Source organism: Mytilus californianus, unplaced genomic scaffold (assembly GCF_021869535.1).
Source record: "Mytilus californianus isolate M0D057914Y unplaced genomic scaffold, xbMytCali1.0.p SCAF_7, whole genome shotgun sequence".
Classification (NCBI taxonomy): domain Eukaryota; kingdom Metazoa; phylum Mollusca; class Bivalvia; order Mytilida; family Mytilidae; genus Mytilus; species Mytilus californianus.
The window spans coordinates 68,542,829-68,563,757 of NW_026262723.1; the positions used below are offsets into that span (position 1 = coordinate 68,542,829).

The window sequence follows — 20,929 nt, forward strand, 5'->3', positions numbered from 1 at the left end:
AGACTTAGCTGTGTCTGGTTGTATCCTTTACTAGTATCTCAAGTTCGATGCGATAGATGCGTTCAACATAGTCACCAAATTTAGAATTATTTAGTGAGAGAACATCATCTATATAGCGGAAAGTGAAGTTAAAGGATACTGCTAACTTCTTTTCTTTCTTCCTAAGAAGTTCCTGTATGAAGTAAGCATCATATGAATAACGAAACAAGTCGACAAGAAGAGGAGCACAGCTGATTCCCATGGGAATGCCGATTTTTTATTGAAAAACACGTAACAAATATGTTGTCAATCAAGAAATCAAGCATATTGATAATGTCAGTTTCAGAGAATTTTTTGTTTGAATCAGAATTAATTTTTACAAAGTACGATTTATCCCTCCCTCAGACAAGATACTTGTATCTACGTCGATCATTCTTTTTTTATGAAACAAAGCAGGACCAACTCTTTCAATTTGTGTTTTAGTTTAGAATGGGAAATACTTGTGTAAAGTGTAGAAAAGTCAAATGTTTTAATACTACTGCAAGATGAAAGAGTCTTAGATTGTATGTACTCTAAAAGATCTTTGGAATTATTTAGTATCCACATCTGATTCACGCCGCCTTTAAAATATGTAGTTTCACAATTACTTTGAAGCCCGGCTTTGATTGCTGATAGTATTGATGTTAATAATTTAGAAAGAGGTTTCGTGGAGCACTTCTAATATCCAGCAATATAGCGTTGTTTGTTAGGACACTTATGCAGTTTAGGTATCCAATACAGTGTAGGTAAAGTACATGTACAAAATGTAGCAACACTCATGTTATTCTATTTTGTAAAGTTCAATTTTTATATTCAACTTGTCACAAAATCAATTTTGTCAGCCTTAGGCCTTCAATAATACTTTCATTTCAGAAAATGTTTGGTTTGCTTGTTTGCTAAATAAATTTATTTACATAGGTTGTAGATGTTTAATTCAGATATAATCATTATAGCTTGTATTATTCGGGTGTCTTTTGACTCTCTTGTTTGCATTTAATATAAATAGTTCAATTTTTTTTTTATTTTTTCTTTCTTTTTTTTGGAGGGATTAGAAGGTTTATCAGATGGTGTTGGTTTCAATTTGGTACACTCTATGAATCTATTCCCAAATTCTGTCAACTCAGAGTGATATAAAGCTTAAAAAATTCGTTGCCACATGTACATCGTTGTAGTCCGTATGAAGAACTCGTGTATGACTAATTTGTGATATACAGTCGTTAACCTATTGACGTTTTCCGTATTCTCTTTGTTCAATGCTTAAACCTTACAATTGCAAAATTGTATTATTAATCAATTTTTTTTTGGCTCTTTGTCTTTGTGTTTCGATATGTCCATATTCTCCTGTTTACTGTCACGTCACAGATTTCAATTGGCGCGATATTACTAAAGACATTTTATTCAGGGATAGAATTATCATAAAATGGTCGAAGTCTTTTTTAAGTTTTTTTCACAAATTTAGAGATTTACCATCAAAAAATATTTGCGCTTGCAGGAATTTGACAGAACTGGTATTACGCACCCTCCTTTTTACGGTAATATTATTGATAAAGCTTGCAAGTTTAGAAATCGTGTTCCAAACCGTTCTCTTCTTTTAGCTTAACTTAAATTAATTGAAAAAGGGGATTATTATCCTACTTTTGTTCATTCATTGCGTCTTTGTTTTGGGAATTTAACGTCAATTGGTCAGTTTTTAGTGTAAAGCGAGACTTAACGGTTTTTATTCTTCTTGTTTTAAATTTGGTACTGTTTGTCTGAGCATTTCGCAATATCGTGCTTTCGTGTACTGTATATGACGTTCCTGTATAAGATATTCAATAAAATACTACAGATATTAAAGTTTAGGACGGCATTATCAGCAGATTATAAGTACTTTGAGCTTACCTTCAGTAAATACAAGCTTTCTATGATACGATATTATATTGTTTATTAATTTGTTTCTAATTGTGTTTTCTACTATACCGTTATTTTAGAGTTCAGTTCATTTTCCTGTACATTTTTTTTTTAATTGGTTTTTTGTTGTGTACTTTTTGTTCATTTACTGACCGAGGTTTATAGGGAAGTGGTAAAATCTTGCAAAACAAAATAAACGTTGCCTATTAATTGGTAATTGTGCCTTTCCAAGTTAGGAACTTGGTTAGATGTCAATTTCTGTTTGTAACATTGATTAGGCTTCTTAATCGGTTTAGGAGATTTGAACATCTGAAAACTATCACATCTTGTGGTTTTGTTTTTGTTGTCATTTTGGGGGAATTTAGTGCTGATAGAAAATCTTTTATAGTCTCTGTTATGTGTATTCACTGCTTTTCTATGCTTTGATTTGGAGCCTTCCATTGCTGGAGACCGTAGGTTTACCTCTAAATGAATTTAGGTTTTTGAGTCATTTGATTGATGTCCCATTAACGTATTACCAATTTTTTTTTCATATTTCTAGAATCGAAAATAATTACGAGGACAAATGAAATTAAGTAAAATATGTTTCAACAGCATTCTTGAGTTTGATCTTTGAAAATCGAATGATACCATGTCTTCCACATGACAATAGTTCATAAAAAGAAATTCATTTTGTGATAAAGGATCATAAAGATGGCCATTCCGTTTAGTTTGTCCCCTTTGAAAGTATAATTTTCTATTGATACTTTTCCTGTCCATGATGGTGATATTCCGGTTTAGACCTTGATATTAAAACTTACTGCGATAATCTTCGTACCAAAATTTATTGCAAACTGGACAACTGTTCCTTTTCATTGTTACTTTCCTACCTTTGATGGTTATTTTCCGTTGACTTCTCCTCCTTATGACCCAAAAATTTGTCTGTTGTCTCAATATACGTGCGTTTACAGAGTCGTCTCGGATTTTAACGTAGAAAACAATCCAAACGAGAAACTAACGGGCTGACCGATGTACAAAACAATAAACGAGGAACAAATATATAAATCACAGGCTCTCGACCTGGGACAAGCACAAACAAAATGGCGAGGTTAAACAAGCCTGCTGTCCTTCCCCTCAATCTAGGACAGTAGTGCCCCATCACAGCACACGAACTGTAACTATAAACATCTGTATTCAGTATAAGTATTTTGACCTAGCGTTTGGTAATTGAAAAAGTTCTTCGGTACTTTTTTGCATTGCTTTAATTTTATCCTTTCATATTTTTCTCTAGAACATTTAGTCATAACCTTTTTAACACTTGGATCGTTTAAAGGAAGACCTATAGTAAAGAACGTACGTTAACCTCTGTATATAAAAATAGGGAATTGTGATATGATTGCCAGTGAGACAACTATCAACTATCAAAGTTCAAATGAGGTGGATGTACGCAATTATATGCCCATTTGTCGTTTCGGTGTTATTGCTCTTTAAAGAAATCTTTAGCAACTCGATGATTACGTAATTATGGTAAATGTTTTACGACAGTTTTATGGATATATCATATTTTATTTTTTATATTGGTATCTGCCGTCCAAAAACAGCTTGTTTAGGGTGTTCCCTTTTGGATTTTACGTTGATCCACCAGTGTTAGGGATATTTATGCATGACCGTAAGTTATACCCCAATAAAAGCACGCACTCTTATAAATTGAGGTTAAGTTTTCTATAATTTAATAAATGTTTTGAAATATAGAAATGAGAGCTAAGATCAGACACAAGCAGCCGTGTCATTTTTAATCTCAATCTTCGTGGAATTTACCCATAATAAAGTCATTATCCCAATAAAAGACAAGTTGATTAAATAGTGATTTATATAATTTTTCTGACATTGAATCAACGTCTGCACTGTAGATACAGTACTTGACTCCCACGACAATCAAAGACACAAAGACAATGAATGGCTTTGAGCAATAGGCTAATGGTATTATTCTACCTGAAAAGCAGTTGTGTAAATGTTATTACTGGTTTGTATAGCGCATTGCGAAATTTTGACAATTGATTGGATTTCAGTTTAATTGTTAGTAAAGTCAGACACACTGCCCAAAGTAATGACGCTAATCCGTGGTTTATGCAAGCCATTTATAAGTACATCTTTTATTAAGGGAACATATGTTTACTCCTACGTTTAAAACCTGTATGTTACCACATCTCATTCTATTCGTATGAAAATGATCTATGAGAAGTTTGTACTTACCAACATGTTCATTTTATGCAAATCCTATTTATTCGTTTGACATACATGTTTTATATATTCAATTCATTCATCGTTTGTGGCAGGTGGAGGGAGAGATAGACATAGTCGTGATCACATCGCCTAGTTAAATAACTGCTGGTTTGTCTACGGCGCCAGAAACAGTGTCCGCGGCATAGATGTGTCTCAACAGCTTCAGTTCAATCCCGCAGAGGAGTTGAAAAAATAAAAAAAAGTTTTTTTTGTGGTTTTTTATTTGTTTTTATTTCCGCTTATTATTTAACTGACTAGTTTAAAATAAAAGACATTTTGATAACATTTTTGCTGATGTATGTTGGATTTTAATGGGAAATGAAAACTTATTTTGGAATGCCCCTCGAATATTGCCAGCCAATCAAAAGTACGTATTCTTATGAAACATACATGAAATGTTATTATTGTCAAAGAAATAATAATCTAAGAAAAATAAACAAAAAAGGATCATTCTATGTCATTTTCACAGAGTGATATGGGTATCACATTAAAGAAACAATAAAGTGCCAAATTTTATGATAAACGTTGATAATCTTGTCGAAAATTGGAGAGAAAACCAAAGAATATTCAAAAGCAATAAACTCTGTAATGATTGGATAAATGGGATTGAGACTGGAATCCAGAAGACTAAACAAAATATATTATAATATTTTCTTTTATAAATTGTTTGCTATTATTTGCTATCTCTTCTAGATGATGAAATAACACTTAATAAATTTCGTGCGTCCCAAGCGCTTTTTCCGGATTTAATTCATCAGGAAAACTTAAACAAAAAAAACATTTTTAAAAAGAAGGATGTATACGGTGAATCGTTGAAAGCTATAATTGACCAAAAGGGACTGGTAAAGAATATCCAAAATCATCTCAGGTCAACTTTGTCTGAGTGGAAACCTTAGTTTTCTTAAATTATTTCTTGCTCTATCATCGTGAAATTTTAGAAAAAGTATTTCATAAATCATATCAGTACCGAAGTACTGACTACTGAGCTGATAATACCCTCTAGGACTTACAGTTTACCACCAGGGGTATCGAACCAGTGTTAGCTATAGTAAATACAAATTTCACTTAATTAATTTCGTGCGTCTGAAGTGGTTTTCGGGATCTTTCTTGATTTACCTTTATAAGGAACGCTCAAATATTTTTAGGTAGTGACATTTGTAAATAAAGTTGGGGTTTTTTTTCTTAGCATTAGACTCGGTGTTTGTTCTTAGAAAAAGGATAGAATTTTAAAATCAAATAATACAAATCATCCCATCAGCTACTTATACTATCACTTGAAAAGTCACATAGAAGAAACACCGTGTATAAAGGTCTAGCAGAATATGCTTGTCAATTGTGACATCCTTCGAAAAAGGTAAAAATGGTCATCCAGAACCGAGCCAGGAAAGCAATTATATAAATAAAAGAGCAGATAACTTATTTCAACAATCACAATTAAAATGTAAATGGGATAAAACCATTGTGTATCTACATAACCTAATAGACGTCAGAATATCTACCAATTGCTAAAAAGTAACAAATAAGACTTGCAATGCATTATGCTGAGGCTTATTTCTGACAAATAAAAGTTTATACATGTGTAAATGTGAGCCAAAATTTGTTCCTGTGATAAAAGTTCCAGTGGAACAAATATCACATGAAATATATTCCGGGAGAACTTTTTTCACAGACAATTTCTATTTAATTTGTTCCATCTCTATAAAATAAGTTCCACACTTTACATGGTGAAATAAGTTCTGGGTTTATGAAATTTGTTCCTTACATTGTGAAATAGGTTCCTATTCTATGAAATTTGTTCCTTACCTGGTGAAATAAGTTCCTGGTTTGTGAGATTTGTTCCTTACCTGGTGAAATAAGTTCCACTGGTTATACAACTTATCTTTAATAATGAGCATTGTCATTAGTGAGTTTAAAGTTATCATTCAAGTACATTATAAAACAAGCACTACATTGATAATATATAATAATAAAAAGTGTAAACATCCAATATGGATCCTTTGGAGTATAGGAAAATATTTAATTACATTCTTGAAAAAAAATATCCAGATGAAACAAATGCAGAAAAAAAGAAGAATTCGAAAAATCACACATTTTTTTTTAATCATATTATCTACTTATAACAGATATGCTGTCTTAATATGATATTTCAAAAAATTTTAACTTTGATAACGGGAATTTATCTGACTTTTTTTAAAACAATTTATATCGGAACGAAATTCATGGAGCTGTGATATTTGTTCCGGAACTTATTTCACATTTGGTTAAAAAATTAGTTCCGGAACAATTTTTACAGGGCTGGAACTTATTTTCTGTGATATAAGTTCTGGTGGAACATATTTTCTATGAAATAAGTTCCGGCGGAACAAATGTCACGCCGGAACAAATTTTTTGTTACATAAACACGTTACAAAAACGGATCGAGGACTAAGTATTGAGGATATTTTTATCTGGACATAATATCAATGCATTTTATTAGAATTGAAAGTAGAAACGGTTATTTTTACAGAGTTTATTGTAAAGTCGAATTTAGCTCTCATCTAACATAAAGTCCTTAGGAGTTTAATCAGTTTATAAATGAGTCTAACCATTCAGTTTGTAAGTAAGTCCTTCAAAATTAGTTTCATTACTATAACATATGAATGAAAAACAACAGTCTCCCGATAGCCTGAATCGCTTACCTAGTAAAAATATGGAATTTGATATTCATTTTTACCTTTATTGCAACCAGTTATGTTTGCTTATTTGTAAATCAAGTGGCGTTTTCTAAATCTGGTATTGATGAACGTTTTTATTGTTTACAGTTTATATCTATCTATTAAAGTTTTCAAGATAATTTACATTATAAAAAATGTATAAAAGTCGTTTAGGAGTGACAAATGGCTATGTTGACTTACCTGAGATATTATTTTGCTGATTTTTTTTTTTCTTTTGACTTTTTAAAATATCTCTATATCTACTATATATTTTGACAAAAATGCAAAAAATGGGTAAATAGATATAAGAAGATGTGGTATGAGTGCCAATGAGACAACTAAATTCCTTATTTATGTGAATTAACTTCCATAAAGAGTTGATAGATTATTTCGACCATCTTTGATGTGTTTTGTAGATATTATTGGGCCTAACATTTTGCTTTTACAATTTCTCTCTTTCTATAAGAGTGTCTGCAAAAAACGCAAAAGTCACTAAAATACGCCTTTCAAAGGCAATAATTCCTGTAAATTGTCAATTGACAATTTCGTCTATGTTGACTTATTCGTAGATCTTATTTTGCTGAACATTTTTTATATTAAAAGATACTCTCTACTACCATAGTTTCCGCAAAAAATACAAAAAGGGTAAACATTATCATTCCTATATGGGTTGCGAACCTATTAGTAGATTTAATTTTTCTAGATGTCTTTAATGTTTGGATTTCTCTCTATCTATCATAGATTTCAAGATATAAACCAATATTGTATGGATAAAGCTTAATATATAAATACTTTAAGTAATAAATCTATTCAAAAGGTAAGGCAATTTGATGACAAATGATGGTTATTTAATAGGAGAGAAACCGGGAAGTGTATCAAGGTGAAAGATGACACTGTGTAGAGACGAGTCATCAGTTGACTAGTTATATTGTGTGGATTGATTGGAAGCAAATAAGGGAACAATAAAGTTGGATGTAGTTTTGAATAAAATCTAAATTACTGATTTAGATTTAGATTTGATATGATTTGATTTAGACACGAATTGTGCAGTAGAAATCTAAATCGAGATAAGTATCACTGTCTACGTTCAACCTGAAAATAAGTCAAAATTTTATGATAACCTAGATATCTTACGCGAACTTAATGCTTAGTCGTAATCTCCTTTTGATGCAGTAAACAATCCTGGGTCCATATCCAACGTAAGCCAAATTCTAAATAACTTTCCAACTAGTAATCAGAGGTATGTTATTGAAACTACACCCTGCTGAATTAATCATCCAGAAGAGTGTATAGATTTAATTCCATACAAATTTTGTAAAAATGGAGAACATATCAAAGGACAATTAAATTGATCTTAAATCGAATATAAACAGACAACACGATGACCAACGGAACAGCAGTCTACAAAACACTACATAGAACCGATTAAAAAATTAGAGTAACTGAGTTGCTGGGAAAGGTTCAACAGGCTCTGTTCCAGTAATGACACTCAGAACTTATATTTGGAAGAGACTGTGACAGTATTCCTACACATTATAACAGCTCAGAAAACTCTTTCGAGATGGTTCTAACATTTTTAGCCTTCATTAAATACCACATTTTCTACCATATGTTGCATAGTTCAAAAAGATGCACGAAATGAATACTATTATCAAGACGAGCATCCTACTTAGTGGTTTTACAACAACGCAAACAAAAATAAATGATAACAGACGGGAAATGCGGTCAATCTTTTTTCCTTAAATATCTGTAGCAAGGTGTATAAGAAATAGCAAATATAGTCAAGCACCCAGACTGAATTAGAACAAAGCAACCACTTGCTTGGCTTCGTGAGTTTAAACTCGCTGAAGAAATGTCTTGACGGTTACTTCATTTTAACTTATCTTATTCCTTTGCGTTTTTCGAGTCTGCGTAATTGCTTTTTGCACAATTGGAAAATTAATTTTGTATTTTTTTTAAATTTATGTTTTAAAAAAAACAAACAAATTCAGAGATAAACTTTCAGTGAACGCAACATCTCCAAAGTATGAGTAGGGATGGAACATAATGTATACAGTTGTTGTGTTTTCATATGTATGTATGTATGCAGGACTAATGTTTTGTAAATTTAAGGGGAGGGGTAAACATTTCGTATTTGTTTACATATCCCAAATGTTGAGAAACATCTTTTTGTACTATGTTTTCATAAGATTGATGTACGGGTATAATATACAGTAATTATTCCAAATTTATTTCCGGTTTAATCGTTCTTCGTCAACATCAGTTTTTGGAATGGCTACAAAATTTCATAGAGTAAGAGATTACAAATCTAAGTATTAACGAAATTGAATTTCAACGTAATGAATAACATCTTGGATTAATTTCGGCTGTCAAAATTATTGGTCAGCCGCAATTTTCAAAAATGGCCACCAAAATACGCAAACATTCAAATTGTTCTGATTTCAACAAATTTGATATTAAGGTAGTGATAGCTAGGTAGAATATGATAAAATGAATTTATTTAATATTTTTTTCTTAAATATATCCGTAGGCTCCAAATTTCTAAATATCTGTTGACCACAACCTGCTTCCCAAATAATGTACTGTCTTTTCTTTCTGTGATCAAGTTAATGGTTATCATGCTGGTATGTGCACTGTTTTATTTTTTATGTGTTTCCGTTTTACTACATATGGTCTCGGTAAGACGATTGGGTACGTTTTGTGCTTGTACAACTGGTTTAACCCCACCAAATTGTGTGGTAAGGATAGTCCCTATTGTACAAGGGGTCGTAGGTTCTATCCCCGGTGTAATGAATCTATATAGAGGTAGAAGGCAGAAAAAATCCACCTGCCTTTCAGAGACCCGCGGAGACCCCACGACCGCGTATGAAAATTTCTTCCCGATATAGGAGGCAGAAAAAATTTCCCCAGAGTAAAAACATGTCTCGGATAAGAAAAATGTATCCTGGTCAGGGTGATATGTCTTCCTGTGGATTGTTACTTAGAGAGCTAATACGTTAAAAATTTGATCCAACCTTCCATGTAATGATTGCCGATAAACACATCAGCCATAAGTGTATTTCCAAATCAACTGATCCAGGTTATTTCACACCTGACAGCTGATTGTAAAAGAGAAAAGAAAACGTAAAATACATTCCTTACTTGAATACAGCAAACTTATATCAATAATACTAATAACTGTTAATATATCTTTACACATTCTGGCAATAAATCAATTTGCTGTATGTAATATTAAGTCCGTGGTTGATCGCGTTTGATTTTGTCAGTTTTACGGACTCCACCCTTTTTTTTATACTTCTTTATTGATACTATTCATTCATTGCATTACCAAATTTGGATATGAATAATGTCCGTGACGTTTTCAATGTATGATTTTAAAGTCTTATTAATCAATAATCTTAAAATATTATTTAAAAGTCTTTCTTTATCATTTGACAGGCTTATATAATATGCATTGTATTGTCTTTTGTTCATACTTGTTACAGAAGAGTGTGCATTCATTCGAGTGTTCTAGTCTTTTAAATTATTTTGAATAAATGATTTAATAGATATACTTAAATGGTCCGTACCTTACGTGCAATTTAAAAAAAATTATATGGTCTGGAACTAATAAAAGAGAATAAATGTACAAAACATCATTTTTTTCATTGTTAAGTATTAATTTCATTTAATAAGGAATTTAATGCAGACAGAACTAGGTTTCAATCAAATCGATCTCAAACAGTTCAGCTTTTTCGCCACTATCTCTCAATGTTGTTCCCCCGATGTAAAAATGTCCAGTGGCTGAAAAAGTAATTGAAAATGGTTGCTCTATGCCAATGTCCCTAGTATTGTAGTGTGAAATCAGCTTTCCAGAAATATTGAAGATATGAAGCGATACATCAGGATCATTACAGTCTGTTATGATAATGGTGTCGCTTTCTGTTGCCATTATTCCTCTTGGAACGAAATCTTCTCCTTCCCGGCCATAGTATATATCTATAATGTTTCCATCGTCTCGGTTTAAAACAACCAACCTTCCATCACAATTACTACTTAGTCTGTCCAGAATGAAAACATTTCCATTGGTCGTACTCGCTATTCCCCAGGGGTGTGTAAGCAAACGTTTCCCTTTTTTGTTAAACTCAAATGTTGAAAGTCTGTTTCCCTCCATGTCCATGAGTATGACTACTCGTTGACCAGATGATGGATACATTGGTCCTTTGCTTTTTGCACCGATTGCTAACTTATTGTCCTTAGTCAAATGGATGCACTTCGGTTCAAGTGGATCTACTGAAAAACGAGAATCAATGATATCATTGCTGTCTTCGGGAATGATTTTTAGTGTCTCACCATCAGTTGATAGAATCAAGCCATAACCAGGAATGAAAGTCAAACCATAAACCTTCACATTAACTCTTGATAAGATTTCAAGGTTTTTTACACCGGGTTTTACTCTCTTGAGAACTTGTTCGCCAATATTATTACTGTACCACAATGAATTATCAGGGCCTTCGGTAAGAAACTGAACAACACGTTCTTCGGTGACATACTTCTTTGTTATTTTCATCTTAGGTTCAAGTTCACGGTTTATATTTTCGTGTTGAAGTACACCTACTACATTTGGTTTAAATTCTGATCGTGGAAGAAACATTAGTTCTCCACTGGTAATTGAACAAGATGGTGGTAAACACTTCTCCATCGTTTGCGTGACATCCGTTATCTTAGCAAAGAACTCAGTCATATCAGGTGTATCTTTCATCTCTTGTGCCTTTTGTCTATGAGCATTCAACTTTTTCTTGGTGTCATCTATTTTACTTTGTTCAGTATGAACTGTAATGTAAAATTTTGTATTCTCTTCATCGACTTCAGTAATGAGTTTACTCACATATTCATCGATTTCACTTTTTATAAGTGTAGCTCGGTCAAGAATATTTTCTCGTATGTTTGAAAGTCTTATGTTTTCCACTGTTTTAAAGTCATCTAGATTTTTGAATCTCCGCTCTAATTCCGTGTTGTCTTTTTCTACTTTCCCTTGTCCGCAGTGCAATCGTTCGACTTTAAGTTCATATACATTTTGAAATTCTTCTATATTGTGTTTCTTATGTACTTTCAAAACACAGGTCGGACAAACTGATTGATCGCAAGTGGTACAGAATAAACAAGCTGTTTGTATTGGATGTTTCCTACAGTTTATCCTGCTAAAATCCTTGAATTCTAAAGAATGTTGGGGTCCCAAACTTCTAATATTAACGATCGTGTGGTCGTCAGCTCCTTTTACCTTTGCGTGCAGTTTTACAGAACAGTTTTCACACATTAATAAGTTGCAGTTCAGACATTTGTTTGTAATTTTTCTCTCGTTTTCACAGAATTGGCATGGGACTGGAGCCTGTCCTTTTCCTAATGACATTGAGTAGGCCATTTTGAATACTACTATATTCAGATTAATGAATACTTCCTTGTCAACGCGTGTGTCATCAATTTATGACGACAGTTGCATATGTTTAGCCTTTTAAATCAACTGAGTACATAAGAGTAATAAAAGATTCGAGGGGAGATAACAAGGCTTAAATCTATTGCATTATTGAAATTACAAAGTATATGGGTGCTATATATTACCACGACTATTCAATTTAGAGTATCTGATTTAATCCAAAAGTATCTGATCGATTACATGATTATAAAGATTCCTTTGGCAAATTATTATTATTACTATTATTATTATCCTTATTATTATGATTATTATTATTATTATTATTATTATTATTATCACATTATTTTTATTATTATTATTTTTATTATTATTATTATTATTATGATTATTATTATAATTATTATTAACACATTATTATTATTATTATCATTATTATTATTATTTTTATCATTATTATCATTATTATTATTATTATTATTATTATTCAAAGCAATGAAAAAGTATAACAAATATACTGTTGCCCTTCAAGGCAAATTCAAAAAGGGGAAGTCCATAAAAACTGACTTAAATCTATTGCATTATTGAAATTACAAAGTATATGGGTGCTATATATTACCACGACTATTCAATTTAGAGTATCTGATTTAATCCCAAAGTATCTGATTGATGACATGATTATAAAGATTCCTTTGGCAAATTATTATTATTACTATTATTATCCTTATTATTATTATTATTATTATTATTATTATTATTATTACTTTATTATTATTATTATCACATTATTTTTATTATTATTATTATTATTATTATTATTATTATTATTATTATTATTATTATTCAAGGCAAATTCAAAAAGGGGAAGTCCATAAAAACTGACTTAAATCTATTGCATTATTGAAATTACAAAGTATATGGGTGCTATAAATTACCACGACTATTCAATTTAGAGTATCTGATTTAATCCCAAAGTATCTGATTGATTACATGATTATAAAGATTCCTTTGGCAAATTATTATTATTACTATTATTATCCTTATTATTATTATTATTATTATTATTATTATTATTATTATTATTATTATTATCACATTATTTTTATTATTATTATTATCACATTATTTTTATTATTATTATTATTATTATTATTATTATTATTCAAAGCAATGAAAAAGTATAACAAATATACTGCCCTTCAAGGCAAATTCAAAAAGGGGAAGTCCATAAAAACTGACAAAATCAACGGAACATCTGAAAAATAACTGCCATATTCCTGACTTGGTATAGGCATTTTCCGAAGAAAATGGTGAATGAAAGTGTAGACTTGAATTTTTATTACGCGATTGATATAGCAAAAGAGTGATTATGTCTTGATTAATGTATCTCCATGAGGGTCTCAAGGGTTCTAAATTAGGCTATTTGAAAACATGACAACGGTAATTTTTAAAATTATTTCACGTCAGTTAGTTTGTTTTTTATGCAATGTCCCTTTACAGTATGACTTGTATTCTTATTACCGGCGCCTCAAGCGTTATTTAAATCGCTCTAAATCAAGGCTATTTGAAATCATAAAAACGGTCATTTTTAAAATTATTTCACGCATGTTAGTTGTTGTTTTTTTTTTTGCAATGTCCCTTTACAGTATGACTTACGCTTTGTTCTTAGATGCCGCATGGTATCCTTACTTTTCAAAACGGTTAGTAATGGATAGCTAACCAACAAAATTGAAGATCGCTTACAATTTTAACAATTGTGTCTTCTTTGAAGTCCAAGAACCAAACTTGAAGTTGTACTTCAAACCAATTCACCTCACTGATCAAATCTCGCAGAAAAACACACGCCTTATAACCGATCATTAACGGTTATTCGTATGGCAGATGCAATAGATAAAACAAATCGGAATCTGCTGACGATGGTAAAAGCCATGGTATTGCTATGGCACTCGGAAACGCTGACAGAAATCTGCTGTACACAACGATAGTAAAAATATATAATATTGTAGCTGCCGTACCAATAGCCGTCAAAAGGGTGTGAATATAGTGTTTAAAATTGATAGTCGTCAAAGTTAAACCATTTCCAATTTTTTTAAAGGTCTTTTACACTTCATATTAATGGCTATAAGTTGGAAAATGTGAGATCGTTGTCTATACTGTATATATCTGACTAACAAATGGGAAAGGGAAATAAAACATGAACTTATCTTCAAGGTTTGTGATGACAAATTCATATCTATATATATATACCGACTACTATATATTGTGTAAATTTCCCCCAAACGATCCTCATGGGAAAAGTTGGCTATTGGTATTCTGGGCCCTACAGACTCATCATTGTAGGTACCATAGTATTTGAACCTCTAACGTTTTTAAAAAGAGACATACTTTTATACTTCCATTGATGCATCCTCACACCAACATATATATGGATGTCACTTAGTAACCGAGATTTAACTTGCCTTTCTTATTTTTGGAGGATGTCTTCTTCCCTAAATGGACCATGACGCCAAGTTGTATAATTATAGGTGAACTTGTGTTTGATAACTGAACTAGGATGCATAATGAAAATCTTAATCAATGATACTGAATCCTTGCGTGACCTTCATCTGATGATATGTACTCAGTCTCTTCAAGATGTAACTCAGTGATAGCTGTTTGTTTTTAAATGTCTAAGAAATAGCTATATACGCAAAAGTATGATGACGCGGACGTCGAACACGTCAGTACTCCACTTATGAAGGCAATAACTCTGTCAAAGTGTCAATCGACGATTCCGTCTATGTTGACTTATTTGTAGATCATACTTTGCTGCCATAGTTTCAGCAAAAATGTCAAAAAGAGTAATCATAATCACTCCTTTTAGGGGTCAACTGACGATTGTTGTGATGCTACTTGTAGATTAAATTTTTCTAGTCGTTTTTAGATGTTTAAAATTTTTCTCTATCCATTATAGATTTCAAGATATCAACCTATAACTTCGAAATTGACTAATAACTCAGGGACAATAATTCCAAAATGGGTTGTTCTGAAAATTCCATATCAGATACCTTGACCTGCTGATAATTTTTAACCTGTCGGTTTTGCTTTAACTGCTTTAGTTTTTATATATATATAAGCCAAAATCTGTATTTTATCCCATGTTCTGTTTAAACAGCTGCCATGCTAGTAGATGGACAATATCCCCAAATACAGGTTTTAAACTAGATATCTAAAGAACGTTTAGTAAAGTTTGGTTACATGTGGACCTGTAGTTTCAGTGTATTTTTTTTTAAAGTTTACGACGATGGACGGACGACGGACGCAATATAATGACAAAAGCTCACATGGCCTTTAAGTCCAGGTTAGCTAAAAACGGAAACAAGATCATTCAAATTCAATATTGTATTGATATAGCTTAATAAATACAACTTCACGAAATAAATACAGTTAAAAGGTTAGGCAATTAGATGAAAAAATGATGGTTATTTGATAGAAAAGAAACTAGGAAGTTTACTAATGTGGAAGATGAAACTGTAGAGACAAGTGGTCTATTGAACAGTTATATTGTTGCTTTGCCCATGAAGCAAATAAGGGAGGAACAAAGTTGGATGTAGTTTTGAATGAAATTGAATTTACTGATTAAGATTTGATTTAATTTGATTCAGGCACGAATCGTGCTATCGAAATTTGAAATCAAGATTAGTATCACTGTTTACTTTCAACCTGAAAAAAAGGTCTAAAAAATTTTATGAGAACCTAGCTATCTTACGTGAACTTAATCAATAGTCGTAATCTCCTTTGAATGCAGTAGACAATCCTGGGTCGAAATCCAACGTAAGCCAAATTCTAAATAACTTTCCACTAGTAATCAGAGATATGTTATTAAAACTACACCCTGCTGAATTAATCATCCAGGAGAGTGTGTATATTGAATTCCATATAAATTTTGTAAAAAAGGAGGACATACCAAAGGACGATAAAATTGATCATAAATCGATGATAAACAGACAACAAAATGACCATGATGACCAAACGAACAACAGTCTCACACTACACAGACCCAATTAAAAATTTAGGGTGAACTGAGGTGCTCGGAAAAGTTTAATATACTCTGTACCAGTAATGACACTTAAAACTTATTTTTGGAAGATATTGTGATAGATATGTACACTTTGTAACAGCTCAGAAAACTCTTTGAAGACTATTCTAACATTTTAGCCTTTAGTGGATACCACATTTGCTACAATCTGTATCATAGTTCATAAGATGCACGAAAAGAATACTATTCTTATCTTTTTTATCAAGTCGTGCATCCAACATATTTGTTGGCCACAACCTGCTTTCCAAATTATGTACTGTCCTTTATTTCTGTTTTATTTTTCATTTGTTTCCCTTTTACGACATATGGTCTCGATAAGACAATTGGTTATGTTTGTCTGCATGTACAACTGGTTTAACCCCAACAAAATGTGTGGTAAGGATAGTCCCACGAGTACAAGGGTCGTAGGTTCTATCCCCGATTTAATGAAACTATTTACTAAGGGTAAGAGTAAGTCTCTGATAAGAAAAATGTATCCGGGTTAGGGTTATTTGTCTTCCTGTGGATTGTTACTTTGGGAGACTATTACGTTAAAAATTCGACCCGACCTTCCATTTAATGGTTTCCGTTGAACACAACAGAAATGAGTTTATTTATTAATCAACTAATCTAGGTTATTTCACACCTGACAGCTGATTGTAAAAGAGAATAGAAAACGTAAAATACCTCCCTTACTTGAATACAACAAACTTATAGCAAAACTGTTGATTTAATATTTCATTATAGATTCTGGCAATTAATCATTGTGTGATATGTAATAGTAAGTCCATAGTTGATAGCGTTTGATTTCGTCAGTTTCTATGGACTTTGCATAAACTTTTTTGTTATACTTTTTTATTGATACTATCCATGCACTGCAATACCAAATTTAGATATGTGTAATGTTCATGAAGTTTACAAGGTATGATTTTAAAATATATAAATCAATAACCTTTATATATTATTAAAAGTCTGGTCTGTGTTCGTTATCGGATAGATAATAGATATACTAACATGGTCTGGACCTTACGTGCAATATAAAAAAACATATAGTCTGGAACCGATATAAGAGAATAAACCTTAATTTTAATTGTTAAGTACTATTTCCATTTTATGAGGAATTTAAAGCCATCAGAATGGATCTACTGAAAAACGGGAATCAAGGATCTCATTGCTGTATTTAGGAATGATTTTTAGTGTCTCTCCGTCAGTTGACAGAAGCAAGCCATAACCAGGAATGCAAACCATACCATAAACCATCAAATTTACTCTTGATACGATTTCAAGGTTTTTTCAGCGGGTTTTACTCTCTTGAAAACTTGTTGGTTAATATTATTACTGTACCCTAGTGAATTATCTGGGCCTTCGGTAAGAAACTGAACAACATCTTCTTCGGAGACATACTTATTTGTTATTTTCATCTTAGGTGCAAGTTCACGGTTGATATTTTTGTGTTGAAGTGCACCTACTACACTCGGTTGAAACTTTGATCCTGAAAGAAACAGGAGTTCAACACTGGTAATTGAACAGGGCGGTGGTAAACACTCCTCCATATTTTCCGTGACATCCGTTATTTTAGCAGAAAACTCAGCCATATCAATTGTGTCTTTCATATCTTGTGCCTTTTGTCTATGATGATTCACCTTTTTCTTGATGTTATCAATTTCATTTTGTTCTTTGTGAATTGTAATGTCAAATTTTGTATTCTCTTCATCGACTTCAGTAATGAGTTTACTCACATATTCATCAATTTCACTTTTAATAAGTGTAGCTCGGTCAAAAATACTTTCTCGTATGTTTGAAAGTCTTATGTTTTACACTGCTTTCAAGTCATCTAGATGTTTGCCTCTCCGTTCTATTTCATGTTGTCTCTTTCTACTTTCCCTTGTCCACACTGCAATCGTTCGGCTTTAAGTTCATATATATCTTGAATTTCCTCCATATTGTGTTTCTTATGTACTTTCGGAACACAGGTGGGACAAACTGTTTGTCCGCAGGTGCTGCAGAATAAACAAGCTGTTTGGGTTGGGTGTTTCTTACATTTTATACGACTAAAATCCTTAAAATCTACAGAATGCTGGAGTCCCAAGCTTCTTATATTTACGATAGTATGGCCACTTTGCGTGCAGTTTAACAGAACAGTTTTTGCACATTAATAAGTTGCAGTCCAGACATTTGTTTGTAATTTTTCTCTCGTTTTCACAGAATTGGCATAGGAGCCTGTCCCTTCCCGAATGACATTGAGTAGGCCATTTTGAATACCACTATATTGAGGAGAATAAATACTTCCTTGTCAACGCATTTTATCACCAATTTACGACGATCATTTAACTAAGTTTTATTATGTTTAACCTTTAAAATCTCATACATAAGTATCATAAAAGATACGAAGGAAGGTAGCAAAGTTTAAAAGTTTTGCACTACTGACATTAAAAATGTATATGAAGTCCTTCATGAGTACTTAAATTACCACGGCTTTGGTCAATTTCTTATAATTATCGTCATTATTATCAGGTTTCGCCAAAAGCAATGAACGTGCAGACTTGTATTTCATTTTACGCATTTACTATAGCAAAAACGTGATTATGTCCTGCTCATGAGGGACTCAAGTGTAGTTTAAATCGTTCTAAATTAAGGCTAATTTCAAAACATGTGTTTTTAACATTATTTCACGTTTTTTGTTAACCTATTGTTGCTATTTTATATATCATTTGGTCTCTGGTGGAAAAATGTCTCAATGGCATTAATACCACATCCTCTTATTTTTATATTTACAATGAGATAAATTGGTTTGATGTAGACATTCAAGTTTTAATCTATGACAAAGAAAGACACAATTGTTAAATTTATAGGTGATGAGTAATATTTACAGCTAGACAGCTATAAATCACTAACCGTTTCGGAAAGCACATATCGTTTATCATACTGTAAAGGAACAAGGATTAAAATCAACAACAAAAGTTCTTTTTTTTTTTAGTTTGAATAATGCCCAGTATGAGTTGTTTCAAATAAAGATCTTTCAATTTATTCCAACTCTTTTAGTTTCATTCCCAAATGTTTTGTTGGCAGAATTTTGGTTACGTCCTTGCGATGGGACTGACGGACATTCAATCATCCTCTAGCAGGAGCCATATAACAGGATATTTTATTTAACATCCTTTTGTTCCTCTAGCATTGTCTAGCTGGAAGGTAAAATTCATGATTGCTTGTAATCAAATGAATAATAACGCCGTAAAAAAATAATAAGCATTAAAGCTAACTAAAGCTTGTCTATACATGTAGTAATCAACAAATAATGGCAATAACTACATGTATAGAAAATCATTAGGTCTGATTCTATGATATGAAGTCATTTCTATACAAAAAAATACGGTAACAGGTCGCCGAAAAATAGTCATTATCCTGAAACCTGCATTTCAAGTCTCATAATCAGCAACATGGAAAACTGAGGAGGGGTGTTATCGGTAGGAACCTTCCGTGCAATACATTATTAATTTTGTGGCTAACAGTTCTTCAAAAAGGAAAATTCTTCGCGTCGAAACCGTCACCCCGTGTAAAACATAGCCAACACCCCGCATGTGGCGTTCTACAAAGTGCAAGCCATCCATCTAACTTAAGACAGTGGTGTAACAGCACAACATATGAATAAAATATAAAACTAGAGGCTCTAAAGAGCCCTGACAATTTCAGTCATGTTGACATTTGTGTAGAAATTATCCTGCTATAATTTGTCTTTTTAAAGTTTCAATCTATCTATTATAGTTTTCAAGATAATAGGCAAAAAATGCAAAAAAATTCATTAAAGGGCAATAACTCCAATAACGAGTCGAATGAAGATTGTGGCTTATTTGTAAATGTTGTCGTTTTGATTATTTGTGCTATTCAAAGTTTCTACCTATCTACTACAGTTTTCAAGATAATAGGCAAAAATGGGGAAAATGTGAAAGATCGTTATTTAAGGACAATAACTTCAATAAGGAGATGACTAACGATTTCTGTCATGTAGACTTATTTCTAGATATTGTCTTGATGACTATTTTCGCATTTAAAAGTTTCTATCTATTATAATTTTTAAGATATTAGCCAAAATGAAAAAAAAAGGTAAAAATCGTCATTAAAGGGCAATAACTCTAATAAGGAGTTGACTGAAGATTTCAGCTCTGTTGACCTATTTGTATATCCTGTCGTGCTGATCATTTTTGCTGTTTAAAGATTCTATCTATCTAATATATATTTTGATATATTAAGCAATAACGCATAAAACTGGTGAAAATCGTTATTAAAGGGCAATAACTCTAATAAGGAGTCGTCTGAAGATTTTGGTCATGTAACTTATTTGCAGATCATGTCTTACTGATCATGTTTGCTATTTAAAGATTCTGTCTATATATTATGATTTCGAGATAATATCAAAAAAATTGTCTTTTAAGGGCAATAACTCCTGTAAGAAGTCGTCTTATAGTTTTGACATAAAATGACAATAGGTAAGGCTCAACGTTTTAAATATTTTTGTTCCTGTCAGATTTTCTCTATTTATAGCGGAAATCAAAATAATAGGCAAAACTTGAGCATTTTACCCCTATGTTCTATTATTAGCCA

The 20,929-nt window shown here is 31.9% G+C and overlaps 1 protein-coding gene across 1 annotated transcript; it reads right to left on the minus strand.

Moving 5' to 3' along the window:
• Positions 1-10,187: 10,187 nt before the first annotated feature.
• LOC127707569 (uncharacterized) lies at positions 10,188-12,310 on the minus strand. Its single transcript, XM_052212168.1, has one exon. The coding sequence runs from the start codon at positions 12,262-12,264 to the stop codon at positions 10,558-10,560; it is 1,707 nt and encodes a 568-aa protein (XP_052068128.1). The 5' UTR covers positions 12,265-12,310; the 3' UTR covers positions 10,188-10,557.
• Between the last annotated feature and the right edge of the window lie 8,619 nt (positions 12,311-20,929).